The sequence below is a fragment of the Microcaecilia unicolor genome, chromosome 13, assembly GCF_901765095.1.
Source record: "Microcaecilia unicolor chromosome 13, aMicUni1.1, whole genome shotgun sequence".
NCBI lineage: Eukaryota > Metazoa > Chordata > Amphibia > Gymnophiona > Siphonopidae > Microcaecilia > Microcaecilia unicolor.
This window is the reverse complement of record NC_044043.1, coordinates 87,191,938-87,209,041: the sequence shown is the minus strand read 5'-3', so window position 1 is coordinate 87,209,041 and position 17,104 is coordinate 87,191,938. Positions and strand designations below refer to the sequence as shown.

Sequence of the window (17,104 nt, the reverse complement as noted above, 5' to 3'; positions counted from 1 at the left end):
TTTGTAGCACCGGTGGGTACCCTGTGTTAATCAGGCTTACCGCCGGGTTAGCGTAGGATCCCATACTCAATGGGTGGCGGTTAGGGTTTCCCCTCCCTAAAATGGCCATGTGGCAAGTGCTTTACTTGCCGCATGGCCATTTCTTAAAAAAACACAAAGAACTGCCTTTTACACACTGCAGAATCTTCTTCAGCGCCGGTCGACTCCGAAGCCTTTGTTGTGTGATCATCTGTTTCTACTACTACTACTACTACTTATCATGTCTATAGCGCTACAAGGCACTGTTTCTGACGCCTTACGTCCTGCACGGAGCCCCGTGCAGGACGTAAGGCGTAAGAAACAGATGATCACACAACAAAGGCACCGGAGCAGACCGGCGCTGAAGATGACTCTTCGGCTGGTGGGGATTGGGGACCCCCGCCAGCAAACAAAGTACCTGATGCGGCGGTGGGGCAGGGGGCGGGTGGGTGGCGGTGGCGGGGGGGTTGTGGTTGCGGCGGCAGCAGGGGGAGGCGGCTAAACAGTGCCCCCCACCTCGGGCTCTGGCCCCCCCTCCTGCCGACGTCTGACTACGCCCCTGCTGCCCATATACCTTCAAAGTGCACAGAAACTTTCAGCACAGAACTTTCCCTGTGAGAACTGACGCAAAGTGGAAACATACCTTCCCTTTGAAAACTGCCTTTGGAAAAAACCAGATTCATTTAAGAAAGTGTACGGTCCACGTATCCCATGGTTAACATAAAAACATGCAACATAAAAATGTCCATGTACTGTTAACATAATAAACCAAAAACAATAACATTAAAAAAAATCAAGAAATACATAAGAACATGGTCCATCTAGCCCAGTATCCTGTTTCCAACAGCGGCCAAGCCAGGCCACAAGTACCTGGCAGAAACTGAAATCATGGTAACATTCCATGCTACCAATCCCAGGGCAAGCAGTTGCATCCCATATCTGCCTCAATAGCAGACTATGGACTTTTCCTCCAGGAACGTGTCCAAACCTTTTTTAAACCCAGATGAGCTAACCGCTGTTACTACATAACAAGGTCGTAGCCAGGTTTCGCGGTGGGAGGGGGCCAGAGCCTGAGATGGGGGGAGGCACATTTTGGTCTGCCACCCCTCCCCGCCCTGCCACTCCCTACCCACTGCCGTAGCAACACAAATGTACACTATAATCAAAAAAGCCTGAAGGAATAAAAATGCCTGAAGCATCTGCTTTTCTGTGGATGCCTTTTCCATATATAGGTTTGACAATACCAGTTACATGCGTTGATGCCAGACCTGACCTAACCTTGGCTACATTTTGCCCAGGTAACAGCACATTTCATTGATCCCCGCACATACTTTCTCTCAGAGGAAGGGTGGGCAGTTTTCTGTCAGCAAGTTACTCAGCCATGCACATCGACTTAGAGAGAAGACAGATTACTCTTTAGTGATGGCTGTGGGCCTGTTGATTTATGCAGGACTCCATATGCAGTGGCGTAGGAAGGGGGGGGGGGCGGGAGGGGCGGTCCGCCCTGGGTGCACGCGCTCGGGGGGTGCCGGCCCCGCTGGTTCCCTGCTCTCTCTGTCCCAGAACAGGTTACTTCCTGTTCCGGGGCAGAGAGAGCAGGGAACCAGCGGGGTCGACACAGCTCCGAGTGACGTGCACTCGGGGCGGATCGGCCCTCCCACAGGTAAGAATGCGGTCCGGGGGAGGGGGGTTGCGCCGCAGAGGGGGGGGGGGTCACACCGTGCTGCACCCGGGGGGGGGGGGGTGCGCAGCGGCGACCCGCCCCGGGTGCCATTAGCCCTCGCTACGGCACTGTCCATATGCTCTTACTTTGTCCTCTCTGCACTTGCTCCCTCTGTGGCAAAGTCTGACCCTTCAGGGATGAGGCCTTCTGTAGGAGTCACCAGGCCCTCAGAGTTCAGCCTTTCTGAATGAGAAGCAGCTAGTTCAGCCTAAAGGAAATAAAAGAGGAACACATCAAATTACTAGCACAAAACCCACAGCCTCTGCTCTCTCGGTCAAAGCAGGTCAAACTTTGCAGTAGGACCGCAAGAAGATAAACATGCTCATCGCTGTTACTTTGCTATCTGGATTCTGCTAAGTACTTGCATAGTTTTCATTGAGCAGACAGTGGCCAGATTTTCAAAATGAATGCATGCTTGTACATTCACATTGATGATAACCACAGATCATTCGCTGCTCTTTGGCTGTACAAACTTTCAGGGTAAATTTCCACACGTATGCCTGAGTGCAAATTCCTCCCCAACAACCACATCCACTGGGTACTCGTGAATTGATATGAACACTGGCTGTACATGTGTAATTCGGATGGACAGTTTTCTAAAGTCAATTCCAGTCAGTAAAGCACTGCAGGGCCGGCTTAACCAGTGGACCAGTGAGGCTGTGGCCCAGGGGCGTAGCTACGTGGGGCCACGGGGGGCATGGGCCCCCACAGATTGTGCCCTGGCCTCCTCTACATTTGACCCCCCCGCAGCTGCATCAGGTACCTTGTTTGCTGGTGGGGGTCCTCAATCCCCGCCAGCCGAAGAGTCTTCTTCAGCGCCGCTCGACTCCGGCGCCTTCGTTGTGTGATCATCTGTTTCTGACGCCTTACGTCCTGCACCGTGCATGTAGCCCCGTGCAGGACGTAAGGCGTCAGAAACAGATGATCACACAACGAAGGCGCCGGAGTCGAGCGGAGCTGAAGAAGACTCTTCGGCTGGCGGGGATTGGGGACCCCCGCCAGCAAACAAGGTACCTGACGCGGCAGCGGCGCAGGGGGCGGGCGGTAGCGGAGGGGGGGTTGCGGTTGCGGCGGTCCAAGGTGGTGGTGGTGGGGCTAAACAGTACCCCCTACCTCGGGCTCTGGCCTCCCCCTCCCGCCGAGGTCTGGCTATGCCCCTGCTCTGGCCCAAGGCGCCGGTGTTTAAGGATGCCAAAATACCCAGTCTCTGACATCATCTGGTCTACAGATTAAGACTTTTCAACACCCCCTTCCCTCTGTTCGGTCTCTCTCCTTTTCTCCCCCCCCCCCCCCCCCCCCACCTCTTCCTGCGGGTCTAGCACTGCTCTACCATCACCCCTGGACCTTCCCTCTGCTGTGTTCCACCTCCTCTGATGCAATTTCCTGTGGGCAGAACATGGCAGAGGGAAGACCCAGGGTGTCCTGCTGCTGTTTCTGTGCGGGCAACCGATGTAAACTTTACAGGCTGTGAGGAAGTGAGAGAGGGGAGGGAGCAGCGCAGGACCTGCGGGGTGGGTGGGGGAGGAGAGATGCCGAACCTATTGGGGGAAGGGGGATGCCAGAAGCACTGCAATGGGGGGGGGGGGGGAGGGGGCTCCATCAAAGCAAGTTGGCTCAGGGTGCCACTATCCCTTGAGCTGGCCCTGAAGCACTGTTTTACCTGTGGAAATGCTTTCGAAAATACTTTTGTTAATTCTAATAAAGGAGAGCTTTAGAACCACCACATAGGGAAGGAGAAGCAAACTTGTCCCCATACACATTGATTTAAAGGGAGACAGACAGTGCGCATACTAAAAATATTCAAGCATAAATCCGATGAGACAACTCCGTTATCTCATTGACTTGATTTGATTTTCATTTTGCAGTCTACCAACTGCCCAATACAATTTACAGTATCAAACACATAAAAACCAGATCAGATAAAATCCCTACACTCCTACCAAACAGGTCTGGCCCCACTATCCCTTACAACGCTCTCAAAAGCTCCGCCCCTTGTAGTGACCAGCCACGCATCTGTACTGGTTTTAAATTTATATTTATTTAATTTCATTCACTAGCTCATAATACATAGAGGGGCATAATTGAACGAAAACGTCTATCTCCATGGGCGTTTATCTCCGAGAACGGGTCCGTGAAGGGGCGGACCGAACCTTATTTAAAAAAAAAATAGACATCCATGTTTTATTCGACAATTTGTGAGCTGGGCGTTTTTGTTTTTCAGTGATAATGGAAAATGAAAACGCCCAGCTCAAAAACGAATAAATCCAAGGCATTTGTTCGTGAGAGGGGCCAGGAGTCGTAGTGCACTGGTCCCCCTCACATGCCAGGACACCAACCGGGCACCTGGGGGCACTTTTACAAAAACAAAAAAAAAGGTAAAAGAGCTCCCAGGTGCATAGCACCCTTCCCTTGTGTGTTGAGCCCCCCAAATCCCCCTCAAAACCCACTGGCCACAAGTCTACACAATTACTATAGCCCTAAGGGGTGAAGGGGGGCACCTACATGTGGGTACAGTGGGTTTGGGGGGGTTGGCGACTAAGCATTAAGCAACACAATTGTAACAGGTAGGGGGGGATGGGCCTGGGTCCACCTGCCTGAAGTCCACTGCACCCCCTAACAACTGCTCCAGGGACCTGCATACTGCTGCCAGGGAGTTGGGTATGACATTTGAGGGTGAAAATAAAAAGTTGTGAAACATCTTTTTTTGTGGTGGGAGGGGGTTAGTGACCACTGGGGGAGTCAGGGGAGGTCATCCCCAATTCCCTCTGGTGGTAATCTGGTCATTTAGGGCACTTTTTGGGGCCTTATTCGTGAAAAAACAGGGTCCAGGAAAAGTGCCCTAAATTCTAGCTACACACGCATACTTTTTTTCCATTATCGGCGAAAGGCGCCCATCTCTCCTTGGCCGATAACCACGCCCCAGTTCCACCTTCGCCACGCCTCCGACACGCCCCCGTCAACTTTGTACGCTTCCGCGATGGAGTGCAGTTGAAAACGTCCAAAATCGGCTTTCCATTATACCAATTTATTCGTTTTTGTGAGATAAACGTCTATCTCCCGATTTGGGTCGAAATCTAGGCGTTTTCCTCTTTCAATTATAAGGTGGCAAGTCTCTGAAAACCTCTCTCTTTAACAAAGCTCACCACGAGAACACATGACCAATTATAACACTATACCTATCCACCTTTACTCAGAAATGTATCTCTCTATTACCGCTTGACCAATTCTTTTTGCCTCCCTTGATTTATTTATAACACCAACTGTAATGTCTACCCTGGCATGGCTATGCCATAACAGGGCTTTGTAAGCCACATTGAGCCTGCAAATAGGTGGGAAAATGTGGGATACAAGTGCAATAAATAAATAATTTTCTTTCACCACCTTTCTCATTCGTCATGTTTTACTATTATTATTATTATTATAGAAATGCTTCCTGCATAAAACTGGACCTCTCCCCATGGCCTCAGCGGACACCCGTCTCTGTGTTCTAACACTTGTAGAGTTGGGAACATCACTGATTACTCAACAAAATGCCAAGGTCCTGAATCAAGGTTGTGGGAGGAACGGTGGTTTCACGTGAAGGCAAAGGTGAGACCTGTCCACAGCTTTTCTTTTCTGCACAGTTTGCAATGTTCTGCAAGAAGATTTGCAAACTAAGAGTTTTGGAAGGCACAGTGCTCCACACGAGCCATGTTTGGAGCAGCATAGTACTACTACTACTACTACTATTTAGCATTTCTATAGCGCTACAAGGCATACGCAGCGCTGTACAAACATAGAAGAAAGACAGTCCCTGCTCAAAGAGCTTACAATCTAATAGACAAAAAATAAATAAAGTAAGCAAATCAAATCAATTAATGTGAACGGGAAGGAAGAGAGGAGGGTAGGTGGAGGCGAGTGGTTACAAGTGGTTACGAGTCAAAAGCAATGTTAAAGAGGTGGGTTTTCAGTCTAGATTTAAAGGTGGCCAAGGATGGGGCAAGACGTAGGGGCTCAGGAAGTTTATTCCAGGCGTAGGGTGCAGCGAGACAGAAGGCACGAAGTCTGGAGTTGGCAGTAGTGGAGAAGGGAACAGATAAGAAGGATTTATCCATGGAGCGGAGTGCACGGGAAGGGGTGTAGGGAAGGACGACTGTGGAGAGATACTGGGGAGCAGCAGAGTGAATACATTTATAGGTTAGTAGAAGAAGTTTGAACAGGATGCGAAAACGGATAGGGAGCCAGTGAAGTGACTTGAGGAGAGGGGTAGTATGAGTAAAGCGACCCTGGCGGAAGATGAGACGGGCAGCAGAGTTTTGAACCGACTGGAGAGGGGAGAGGTGACTAAGTGGGAGGCCAGCAAGAAGCAGATTACAGTAGTCTAAACGAGAGGTGACAAGGGTGTGGATGAGGGTTTTGGTAGAGTGCTCGGAAAGAAAGGGGCGGATTTTACGGATGTTGTAAAGAAAGAAACGACAGGTCTTGGCGGTCTGCTGGATATGAGCAGAGAAGGAGAGAGAAGAGTCAAAGATGATCCCAAGGTTTCGAGCATAGAACAGTCTTTCTGTGTTAGACAGACACAGGTAAGAATAAGAACCAGGTACTTAGAGTCATTTTCAGAACTGAAGTCTCTAGTGGGCTGATGCTCAGAACCAAACACAAGCGCTAGTGCTTTTCAACCCAAAGAGAATGTGGTAAAGGCGATTAGCTTAGCAGGGTTTAAAAAAAGGTCTGGACGGCTTCCTAAAGGAAAAGTCCATAGACCATTATTAAATTGACTTGGGGATATAATCCACTGCTTATTTCTGGGATAAGCAGCTTAAAATGTATTGAACTTTTTCAGGCTCTTGCCAGGTATTTGTGGCCTGGATTGGCCACTGTTGGATGCTGGGCTTGATGGACCTTTGGTCTGTCCCAGTGTGGCAATACTTATTATGTACTTATTATTAGCGCCTGCATTAGCATAGAATGCTGAGAGGCTCTGGCATGGGAGACAATGTGCATGCCAAAGATTAGTGCAAATAGAATGCAAATGTAGTCAAACAGATGTTAATGAGGTCATTTCCTGTTCCCTCCCAATGCCCAGAGAGCAGCGCGCAAAACAAAGCCGCCCTTAGCGCTGAAAAAATAACGCCCGCTCAGAGCAGGCTTTAGGGTGTATGAAGAGAGGATTTCTCATGATTCTTTCTTTAAAATATGCCCATCTTTTTTAAAATTTGGAAGCAGAGGAAGCCTGAAAATGCTGATAGTGAAAGACGAATGCGTGCAAGACAAAGCAAACCCAAAAGTGAAAGCACACATTGACGCTTGTTCCCTGCGTTTAAATATGAGCCTTCCAAGTAAACAAAAAAAAAACTGAAACGCTTACATTTAAAGGTGCAGAAAACAGATGACGACGTGTGCTTCATTTTCGGGTTTGCCAGGTGCAAGCGCACAAGAGCTGAACTTACCGCGAAACTCTTCTGCGCACAGGCCACGCACGTTCCCTCCCTTTGCTTTCGCTTTTACAGCACGCATATAATTCAAATACCATTTCCTTTGAGTACTGACGAGCTACGTTTCCGCACTGTTCCAACGGTACGGTTTCTGCTCTGTTGGCTTACCGCGGGAGTTCTGAGCATCGGGCCCATTGGCGAGTTCACATCACTTGATGGGACAATTAGTTTTCACCAGTATGTTTTTTTCTGTCGAAAAAGGTGCCGGTGCTTAAATGCCTGTCCACCCTTTAGGGGTGGAGTGATCACTGAGGGACCCATCCCACAATAGCCAGGCCCCCTCTGCAACCAGTCACAGAATCTATGACAAAGGCAGAATTGGGTCAAATTTAGTAGACAACAGAAAAGGTGCCGGTACTCAGTACCCCCAAGTACCCCCTCAAAAAAACCCCTGGTTTTCACCCTCTCTTTTCGTGCCTCCCACCTACCTACCACGCACAACCCACACACGTTACAGCTCAGACCTCGAACGTAACTGCAGCAGCTTTGGAGGCTGTTTCAGACACAGTAAAGTAAGTTTCCCAAAACTGTGGCTTGTTTCATCTCACTCACTGTGGGTTAGTAAATCTTTCCTTCACAGGGAGGTGGTGGTGGTTGGGGGGGGGACCCAGAAGACTTTGTTCTGTCAGCCCAACAGTTGGTTTATCATAGTTCTAACTACAGAGTGGAGGAGTGGCCTAGTGGTTAGGGTGGTGGAATTTGGTCCTGGGGAACTGAGGAACCAAGTTCAATTCCCGGCACAGGCAGCTCCTTGTGACTCTGGGCAAGTCACTTAACCCTCCATTGCCCCATGTAAGCCGCATTGAGCCTGCCATGAGTGGGAAAGCGCAGGGTACAAATGTAACAAAAATAAAATAGATACTATTGGAGATTCTACATGGAATGTTGCTACTATTGGAGATTCTACATGGAATGTTGCTATTCCACTAGCAACATTCCATGTAGAAGGCTGCGCAGGCTTCTGTTTCTGTGAGTCTGACGTCCTGCACGTACGTGCAGGATGCCAGACTCACAGAAGCAGAAGCAGAAGCCTGCGCGGCCACATTGGTGATCTGCAAGGGCTGACTTCTACATGGAATGTTCCTAGGGGAATAGCAACATTCCATGTAGAATCTCAAATAGTAGCAACAGTGGAGGAGTGGCCTAGTGGTTAGGGTGGTGGACTTTGGTCCTGGGGAACTGGGTTCGATTCCCACTGCAGGCACAGGCAGCTCCTTGTGACTCTGGGCAAGTCACTTAACCCTCCATTGCCCCAGGTACAAATAAGTACCTGTATATAATATGTAAGCTGCATTGAGCCTGCCATGAGTGGGAAAGAGCGGGGTACAAATGTAATAAAAAAAGATTATAACACGCACAGTGCCAGGGTTTGCAAGTTACAGTTTTGAAACTCAATTACCAATTCCACCCCCCCTCATCAAAACACACATCCTAATTGTACACAGGATCATGAATACTTGGGTTCTCTAGCAAAAAATGGGTCAGATTTGTATTCTTTTCAACAGGGCCGCCAAGAGACAAAGCTGGACCCGGGGCAAACAATGTAGGGAGCCCACTGCCACTGTGCCCCCCCCCCTCCAACTTGCATGGAGTTATTGAATGGCAGGCAGCAGTGATCGAGAGAGACTGCTCTGCTGGCCATGGGTCCTTCTTCCTGCTGCGTCCTGCTGCCTACATAAGTACATAAGTAGTGCCATACTGGGAAAGACCAAAGGTCCATCTAGCCCAGCATCCTGTCACCGACAGTGGCCAATCCAGGTCAAGGGCACCTGGCACGCTCCCCAAACGTAAAAACATTCCAGACAAGTTATACCTAAAAATGCGGAATTTTTCCAAGTCCATTTAATAGCGGTCTATGGACTTGTCCTTTAGGAATCTATCTAACCCCTTTTTAAACTCCGTCAAGCTAACCGCCCGTACCACGTTCTCCGGCAACGAATTCCAGAGTCTAATTACACGTTGGGTGAAGAAAAATTTTCTCCGATTCGTTTTAAATTTACCACACTGTAGCTTCAACTCATGCCCTCTAGTCCTAGTATTTTGGATAGCGTGAACAGTCGCTTCACATCCACCCGATCCATTCCACTCATTATTTTATACACTTCTATCATATCTCCCCTCAGCCGTCTCTTCTCCAAGCTGAAAAGCCCTAGCCTTCTCAGCCTCTCTTCATAGGAAAGTCGTCCCATCCCCACTATCATTTTCGTCGCCCTTCGCTGTACCTTTTCCAATTCTACTATATCTTTTTTGAGATACGGAGACCAGTACTGAACACAATACTCCAGGTGCGGTCGCACCATGGAGCGATACAACGGCATTATAACATCCGCACACCTGGACTCCATACCCTTCCTAATAACACCCAACATTCTATTCGCTTTCCTAGCCGCAGCAGCACACTGAGCAGAAGGTTTCAGCGTATCATCGACGACGACACCCAGATCCCTTTCTTGATCCGTAACTCCTAACGCGGAACCTTGCAAGACGTAGCTATAATTCGGGTTCCTCTTACCCACATGCATCACTTTGCACTTGTCAACATTGAACTTCATCTGCCACTTGCACGCCCATTCTCCCAGTCTCGCAAGGTCCTCCTGTAATCGTTCACATTCCTCCTGCGACTTGACGACCCTGAATAATTTTGTGTCATCGGCGAATTTAATTACCTCACTAGTTATTCCCATCTCTAGGTCATTTATAAATACATTTATAAATACATTCAAGTCAAGTAAAGAATAGGGGGGGGGGGGGAGGGTTGGGAGGAAGGGAAAGACACCGGATCTTATCTGGACTGCCAGTGCCGGGTCCCCCTTGGAGGCTGAACCTAGGGGATTCTTGCCCCCCCCCTGCCCCTCCCTCTCGGCAACCCTGCTTTTCCAACCAAAGAAATGTTAAGAGGTTGAAAAACTATCTGTCCAGCCTTCTGTCTGGAGGCAAAATAATTCTAAAAATGGAATTTAATGGGACCAAAGTTGGCATCGAGGAAAAGCCAGTGAAAAGACATATCAGGTTTGAAACTGAGACAGCTCATACCGGGAGTTCTAGAGAAAAAAAGTTATTTGTTTATTTATTTGTTACATTTGTATCCCACATTTTTCCACCTATTTGAAGGCTCAGTGTGGCTTACATAGTACCGTGAGGCGTAAGCCACCTCCGGTGATGAAACAAATACCAAGTGATGTTATGGTTGAATGAGATTCATGTGTTACCGACACATTAGAGAATTGTTGGGAAGAAGACTTATATAGTGTTCATCACGGGCTTTGTTTTCGTTGTGTTGCGGGGTTCAGGCACTTAAGTTGGGTCAGTAGGGTATGCCTTTTCGAACAGGTTGGTCTTTAGTGATTGCTGGAAGTTAAGGTGGTCGTACGTCGTTTTCACGGCTTTTGGTAGTGCGTTCCACAGTTGCGTGCTTATAGAGGAGAAGTTGGATGAATAAATTGATTTGTACTTGAGTCCTGCTCTACAATTTCTACTTGCTATATTACTATTATGTTTTATCATTACCATGTTACCCAAGATTCTTCTGTAACATTAATAGTCTAATTTCTAATGCTTTTTCACCATTCTTGATATATTGTAAGCCATTATCATGTTACCCAAGATCCTCTGTAACACAAAATGTCTATCTTCTAATGTAATTCCACCATTCACGAAGTATTGTAAGCCACATTGAGCCTGCAAAGAGGTGGGAAAATGTGGGATACAAATGCAATAAATAAATAAATTTAATGTTTGTGATGATCCGTTTGTGTTTCTGGTTGGTAGGTCTATGAGGTCAGTCATATATCCCAGGGCTTCGCCATAGATAATTTTGTGGACCAGAGTGCAGATTTTGAAAGCAATGTGTTCTTTGATTGGGAGCTAATGCAGTTTTTTCTCGAAGGGGTTTGGCGCTTTCGAATCGCGATTTTCCAAATATAAGCCTGGCTGCTGTGTTTTGAGCGGTTTGAAGTTTCTACAAAAGCAGCCCAGTGGGCTTCCATGGGACAGGCAGTTTCCCAACTTTGATTTACTGTGGCATAGCAGTTAGGGAACTGGCACCTTTCAAACCGCCGAGAGCCAACAGAGATAGACATAAAAACACAAACACACATATAAAAATACATATATGCACAAACCACCAGGCGCACACAGCAACACACCCTACACCAGCAAAAGAGGCACATACACGCACATGCAAAAGTGTTGGTAAGGAAGAGGCAGTTCTGCATGCATCGCCCTTCCCCTGTTGCTAAATCCCTATCCTTGCTGGGCGTCAGTGCGCACAAGAGGAACAAGAAGAAAGAAGACCAGGGGGCAGGCAGCGAACACGGCTACGCCGGAGACCGCGCTGAAGAAGGCTTCGGCTGGCGGGGGTTGGGAACACCACTGCTTGGAGCTCTTTAATAAGTCTTCTATAACATGGGCCCCTAACAGTACTGTTTTGGGTGCCTTAAGAGCGATGCCCAAAAGTCCTGCTTCGCCTCCTGGTGTTAGAGAAACACACCAATACCTGTAGTCATGGGGCAGTAACACCATGAGGTTTAAACTGTAAAATTTATCCTGCTTTGAAATCTGTTGACAGTATAGTGACATCTAATAGTTTGATATATTATCACCTTTGGTTTGATTTTACTATTCTATTCTTTTCAATACAATGGAATGTGTGAATACTGCTCTGTTTAATTTACCCTCCCTTAGGTCTGACACACAAAGGTGACACAGACACACAAAGATATTTGTGCAAAGGGGTTGGAAAGAATTCAATGAGTCATGCTCTGAATGCTTTCTCCATTTGTTAAATTACTACTACTACTTATCATTTCTAAAGCGCTACTAGACGTACGCAGTGCTGTACACTTGAACATGAAGAGACAGTCCCTGCTCGATAGAGCTTACAATCTAATTAGGACAGACAAACAGGACAAATAAGGGATAAGGACAAAGAGTAGCAAGATTCCGGAATCCCAAAGAGTAGCAAGATTCTGTGTGGAACCCCAAAGAGTAGCAAGATTCCAGAATCCCAAACACTACTATTACTTACTACTACTTATCATTTCTAAAGCGCTACTAGACGTACGCAGCACTGTACACGAACTTGAAGAGACAGTCCCTGCTGGACAGAGCTTACAATCTAATCAGGATAGATGAACAGGACAAACAAGAGATAAGGGAATATTAAAGTGAGGATGATAAAATAAGGGTTCTGAACAAGTGAATAAGGGTTAGGAGTTAAAAGCAGCATCAAAAAGGTGGGCTTTTAGCTTAGATTTGGCCAGAGATGTAGCTTGACGTACTGGCTCAGGAAGTCTATTCCAGGCATATGGTGCAGCAAGATAAAAGGAACGGAGTCTGGAGTTAGCGGTGGAGGAGAAGGGTGCAGATTAAGAGAGATTTACCGGGGACGAATGTAGGGATAGATGAGAGTGGAGAGGTACTGAGGAGCTGCAGAGTGAATGCACTTCTAGGTCAATAAGAGGAGTTTGAACTGTATGCGGAAACGGATAGGAAGCCAGTGAAGTGACTTGAGGAGAGGGCTAATATGAGCATAATATTAGTCATGCAGTAGAATTTTGAACAGATTGAAGAGGAGAGAGATGGCTAAGTGGGAGACCTGTGAGAAGCAAGTTGCAATAGTCTAAGCGAGAGGTGATAAGAGTGCGGATGAGGGTTCTGGTAGTGTGCTTTCTCCACTTGTTAAATCAGTCAGAAATAAAAAGGCATTGACAACTGTTAACATATGGATTAACTGCCATCCGTGCAGTCACTCCAAATCTAATTATCAGAGAACAGGACCATAGAGTGATGGCTTCAGGGGCAAATTTCAAAGAGATTTTCATGGTGAAATGGCAGCGTATCCACGGGAAAAATACTTTTGAAAATTGCCTCCTTTCCAAGGTCATCACAATGGTCTGTGCCAGGTTGTGGGGGAGGGGGGGGGTTAAGAAGACCTATGAAGTACGTGCACTAATTTCATTTTGCAACCCCCACTCTGTTCTTTATTGGTCGAAGGAAGATTTTGGCACATTTACATCTTTTTTCGCTCAGCCGGTCGTCAGCGGAATTTTTAAGGGAAACTCCATAGCTTACAGTCCTGCAGGTACATTTTGAAAACCAGGCCTCTTTAAGTGTTTGTGTTCCCTTAGTAAGGAAAAGAACACAGTTAGGTAAATGTACCAGAGAACTAGCCCTGCATGTTCTCCACAAAGCAAACAGCCCTGTCCGTAGTGTTCTTTAAGAATAATTTGGGGATGGACGCTACAATTTATTTTCCAAGGCTCTTCCGTGAGTGTTAATCAGGGCACTTGTAATGTTCTCTCTTTCATTTTACTGATCTGAACACATAATCGATCAGCAGCCAGATGCAGGGAAGCCACTAACTTGGTTTTCAAGCAAAGTACTCACTCACTGGACAGCGAATGGAAAAAAAAGTTCAGTCGCTGATAATTTGATCACTTTTCCACTGATAACATGGAGGTCGAATTCAATTTCCCACTTATACTCCTTTTAACAAATGCATTTTGCTTGAGAGTGGAATACAACGATGATGAATATATAGAAACAGAGAAAACGACAGCAGATAAAGACCACATGGCATATCAAGTCTGCCCATCAATATCACCTACTCAGTGCCGTAGCGAGGGTGCCTGACACCCGGGGCGGGTCGCCGCTGCGCACCCTCCCCCGGGTGCAGGGCACGGCCCCCCCCCAAAACGCACCCTACCTTGCAGCGGGGGGCAGGCGGGAGGGCCGATCCGCCCCCAGTGCACGTCACTGGGAGCTGCGTCGGCTCTGCTGCTTCCCTGCTTTCTCTGTTCCGGAACAGGAAGTAACCTGTTCCGGGGCAGAAAGAGCAGGGAACCAGTGAGCCAACACCCCCCCCCCCCCCGGCGCGTGCACCCGGGGCGGACCGCCCCACCGCCCCCCCCCCTTCCTACGCCACTGCACCTACTCTCTCCATTAGAGATCTTATGTGCTTGTCCCAAGTCTACTTGAATTCAGATAAAGTCTCAACCAGGAGGCCATTCCATGCATCCACCACTCTTTCCATAAAGAAGTGTTTCTTTAGATTACTCTAGAATATGTCTCTTTTCACCTTCATCCTATGACCCTCATCCAGAGTTTCTTTTCCGTTGAAAGACTACTACTTAAGAGGAATTTAAATATCTGGAGGAATGGGACTTGATCTATCATAAGAAAATAAGGGAAAGGGAAATGGGACTTGATATACCGCCTTTCTGAGGTTTTTGCAACTACATTCAAAGTGGTTTACATATATTCAGGTACTTATTTTGTACCAGGGGCAATGGAGGGTTAAGTGACTTGCCCAGGGTCACAGGGAGCTGCAGTGGGAATTGAGCCCAGTTCCCAAGGATCAAGGTCCACTGCGCTAACCACTAGGCTACTCCTCCAACCTCCAAGCATAAGCATCACCATACTGGGACAGACTGAAGCAGTGGTGTTCCTAGGGGGGGCGGTGGGTGCGGTCCGCCCCGGGTGCACGCTGCTGGGGGGGGGGTGCCACACGTGCCTGTCCTTCGTTCGTTCCATGCTCCCTCTGCCCCCACCGTCCCGCCTTCAGTACGCCACTGACACTACTCCTCCTGTGCAAAAGCAAACATTGGCCCAGGGAGTGACAACCCCTTGAGTTGACCTTGGCCAACTCCATCTGGAGTTCCGTTTCCTCCGAGATATTTTCCTTCCTCCATTTTGCATTTGAAAGGGAAGGACATGGGGCAGTAAGGTTTCCCCACTGGCGTTTCCTGATCAGAGAAGTGCCCCTTGGAAGCGCCTTACCTTTCTGTCTGTGTGTCCCCTTCTTTCTGAGCCGCTAACACCCCAGTGCTCGTCCTCCTGAATTCCACCTCTTGAGATCTCTGATGGGCCTTCAGCTCTTGATGCTGAATGTACTTTGCAATCTCCTGAAACATTACAATACAGAAAGAGGAAAAATAGTTCAGCTCAGTTCTGAAGGAAGTATATACAGTAACTCTACATAAGCAGGGAGGGCATTTTCCAGAAAGCCAGCACAGAAGTAAATTATGCAGGTGCCCAAACAAGACCAGTGCTAGGCAGACTTCTATGGTCTATGCCCTGAAAATGGCAAGGACAAATCAAGATCAGATATACATACTATATGTAATGAGGTTATCTTGTTGGGCTGAGTGGATGGACCATAGAGGTCTTTATCTGCCGTCATCTACTATGTTACTACAGAGAGGCATAATCGAAAGGGATGTCCTCACAAAACGTCCCCATCCAGGGGCGGGGAAACCCGTATTTTCGAAACGAGATGGACGGCCATCTTTCGTTTCGATAATACGGTCAGGGACGCCCAAATCCTGAAATTTGGTCGTCCTTAGAGATGGTCGTCCCTAGACTTGGTCGTTTCTGATTTTCGGCGATAATGGAAACCAAGGACGTCCATCTCAGAAACGACCAAATGCAAGCCATTTGGTCATGGGAGGAGCTAGAATTTCTAGTGCACTGGTCCCCCTGACGTGCCAGGAGACCAACCGGGCACCCTAGGAGACACTGCAGTGGACTTCAGAAATTGCTTCCAGGTACATAGCTCCCTTACCATGTGTGCTGAGCCCCCCAACCCCCCCCCCCAAAACCCACTACCCACAACTGTACACCACTACAATAGCCCTTACTAGTGAAGGGGGGCACCTAGATGTGGGTACAGTGGGTTTCTGATGGGTTTTGGAGGGCTTGCTGTTTTCTCCACAAACGTAACAGGTAGGGGGGGATGGGCCTGGGTCCGCCTGCCTGAAGTGCACTGCACCCAGTAAAACTGCTCCAGATACCTGCATACTGCTGTGATGGTCCTGAGTATGACATCTGAGGCTGGCATAGAGGCTGGCAATCAATATTTTTAAAGATGCTTTTTAAGGGTGGGAGGGGCTTAGTGACCAATGGGGGAGTAACGGGAGGTCATTCCCAATTCTCTCCAGTGGTCATCTGGTCATTTCGGGCACCTTTTTGTGCCTTGGTCGTAAGAAAAACACGACCAGGTAAAGTCATCCAAGTGTTCGTCAGGGATGTCCTTGTTTCTTTCGATTATGGGTCGAGGGCGTCCTAGTGTTAGGCACGCCCAAGTCCCGCCTTTGCTATGCCTCCAATACGCCCCCTTGAACTTTGGCCGGTCTATTGACTTGGCTGTCAGGGCTCAGCGTCCCCGCCAGCAAAGTAAAAGAGAATTCAGGAGGGGGCCCGAGCCCACATTTTGGGAGCCATGGCGGGAGGGGCCCTACTTTAACAACCGGCTCCCAAAATTCTTAAAAACTTAACAAACGTCTCTCGTGAGCCCGTGAGATCCCGCTCCAGCACACCACTGCCTATGGAACTCATACTTCATCTCTACACACATAACAGTTTAGTGTACCAGGGGCTTAGCCAGACTTTGCAGTGGGGGGGGGGGCAGATTTTAGTCTGCCGCCCTGCTGCCGCACCCTGGCAGGGATCCCCAACCCCCACCAGCTGAAGCCTTCTCCAGCGTCAGTTTCCGGCACCACCGTATTCCCTGCCCTGTTCTCTCTTCCTCATGTCCTGCACGCTCCTTTAAAGGCCCGGATGAAATTTTTTTTTTTGGGGGGGGGGGCCCAGGCCCCCGGTGCTCCATGTAGCTACGCCACTGCAGCCTACTAGTACACAAAGACTAATGCAGTGCCCTCACAGATAATTTTCCCTATCGGACCAAGGTCCCTCATGGGTATCTGAGTGAGAAAGCCCACCACACTCCCTTTTGTGGGGAGGAAGCCCCTGGCACCTTCCTACACTCACTTCAATACTTCCTTCCACCCTCTAGAGAACACCCACCACTGGGGTTTTCCCAGACTAGCTCATCCCCTTAAGACTTTGAGTAGCACTTTTCTAGAGCAGGGAAGCAAAGTGCAAGGAAGGC

The 17,104-nt window shown here is 48.4% G+C and overlaps 1 protein-coding gene across 1 annotated transcript in view; it reads right to left on the bottom strand.

Annotated features, from left to right (window-relative positions):
• LOC115456845 (trichohyalin-like) overlaps positions 1–17,104 on the bottom strand; it is a 160,793-nt gene that overhangs the window by 25,560 nt on the left and 118,129 nt on the right. The window contains 3 exon segments of the mRNA XM_030186168.1: positions 1,828–1,949; positions 14,995–15,033; positions 15,036–15,119. Of these exon segments, the coding sequence (XP_030042028.1) occupies positions 1,828–1,949; positions 14,995–15,033; positions 15,036–15,119 (245 nt within the window).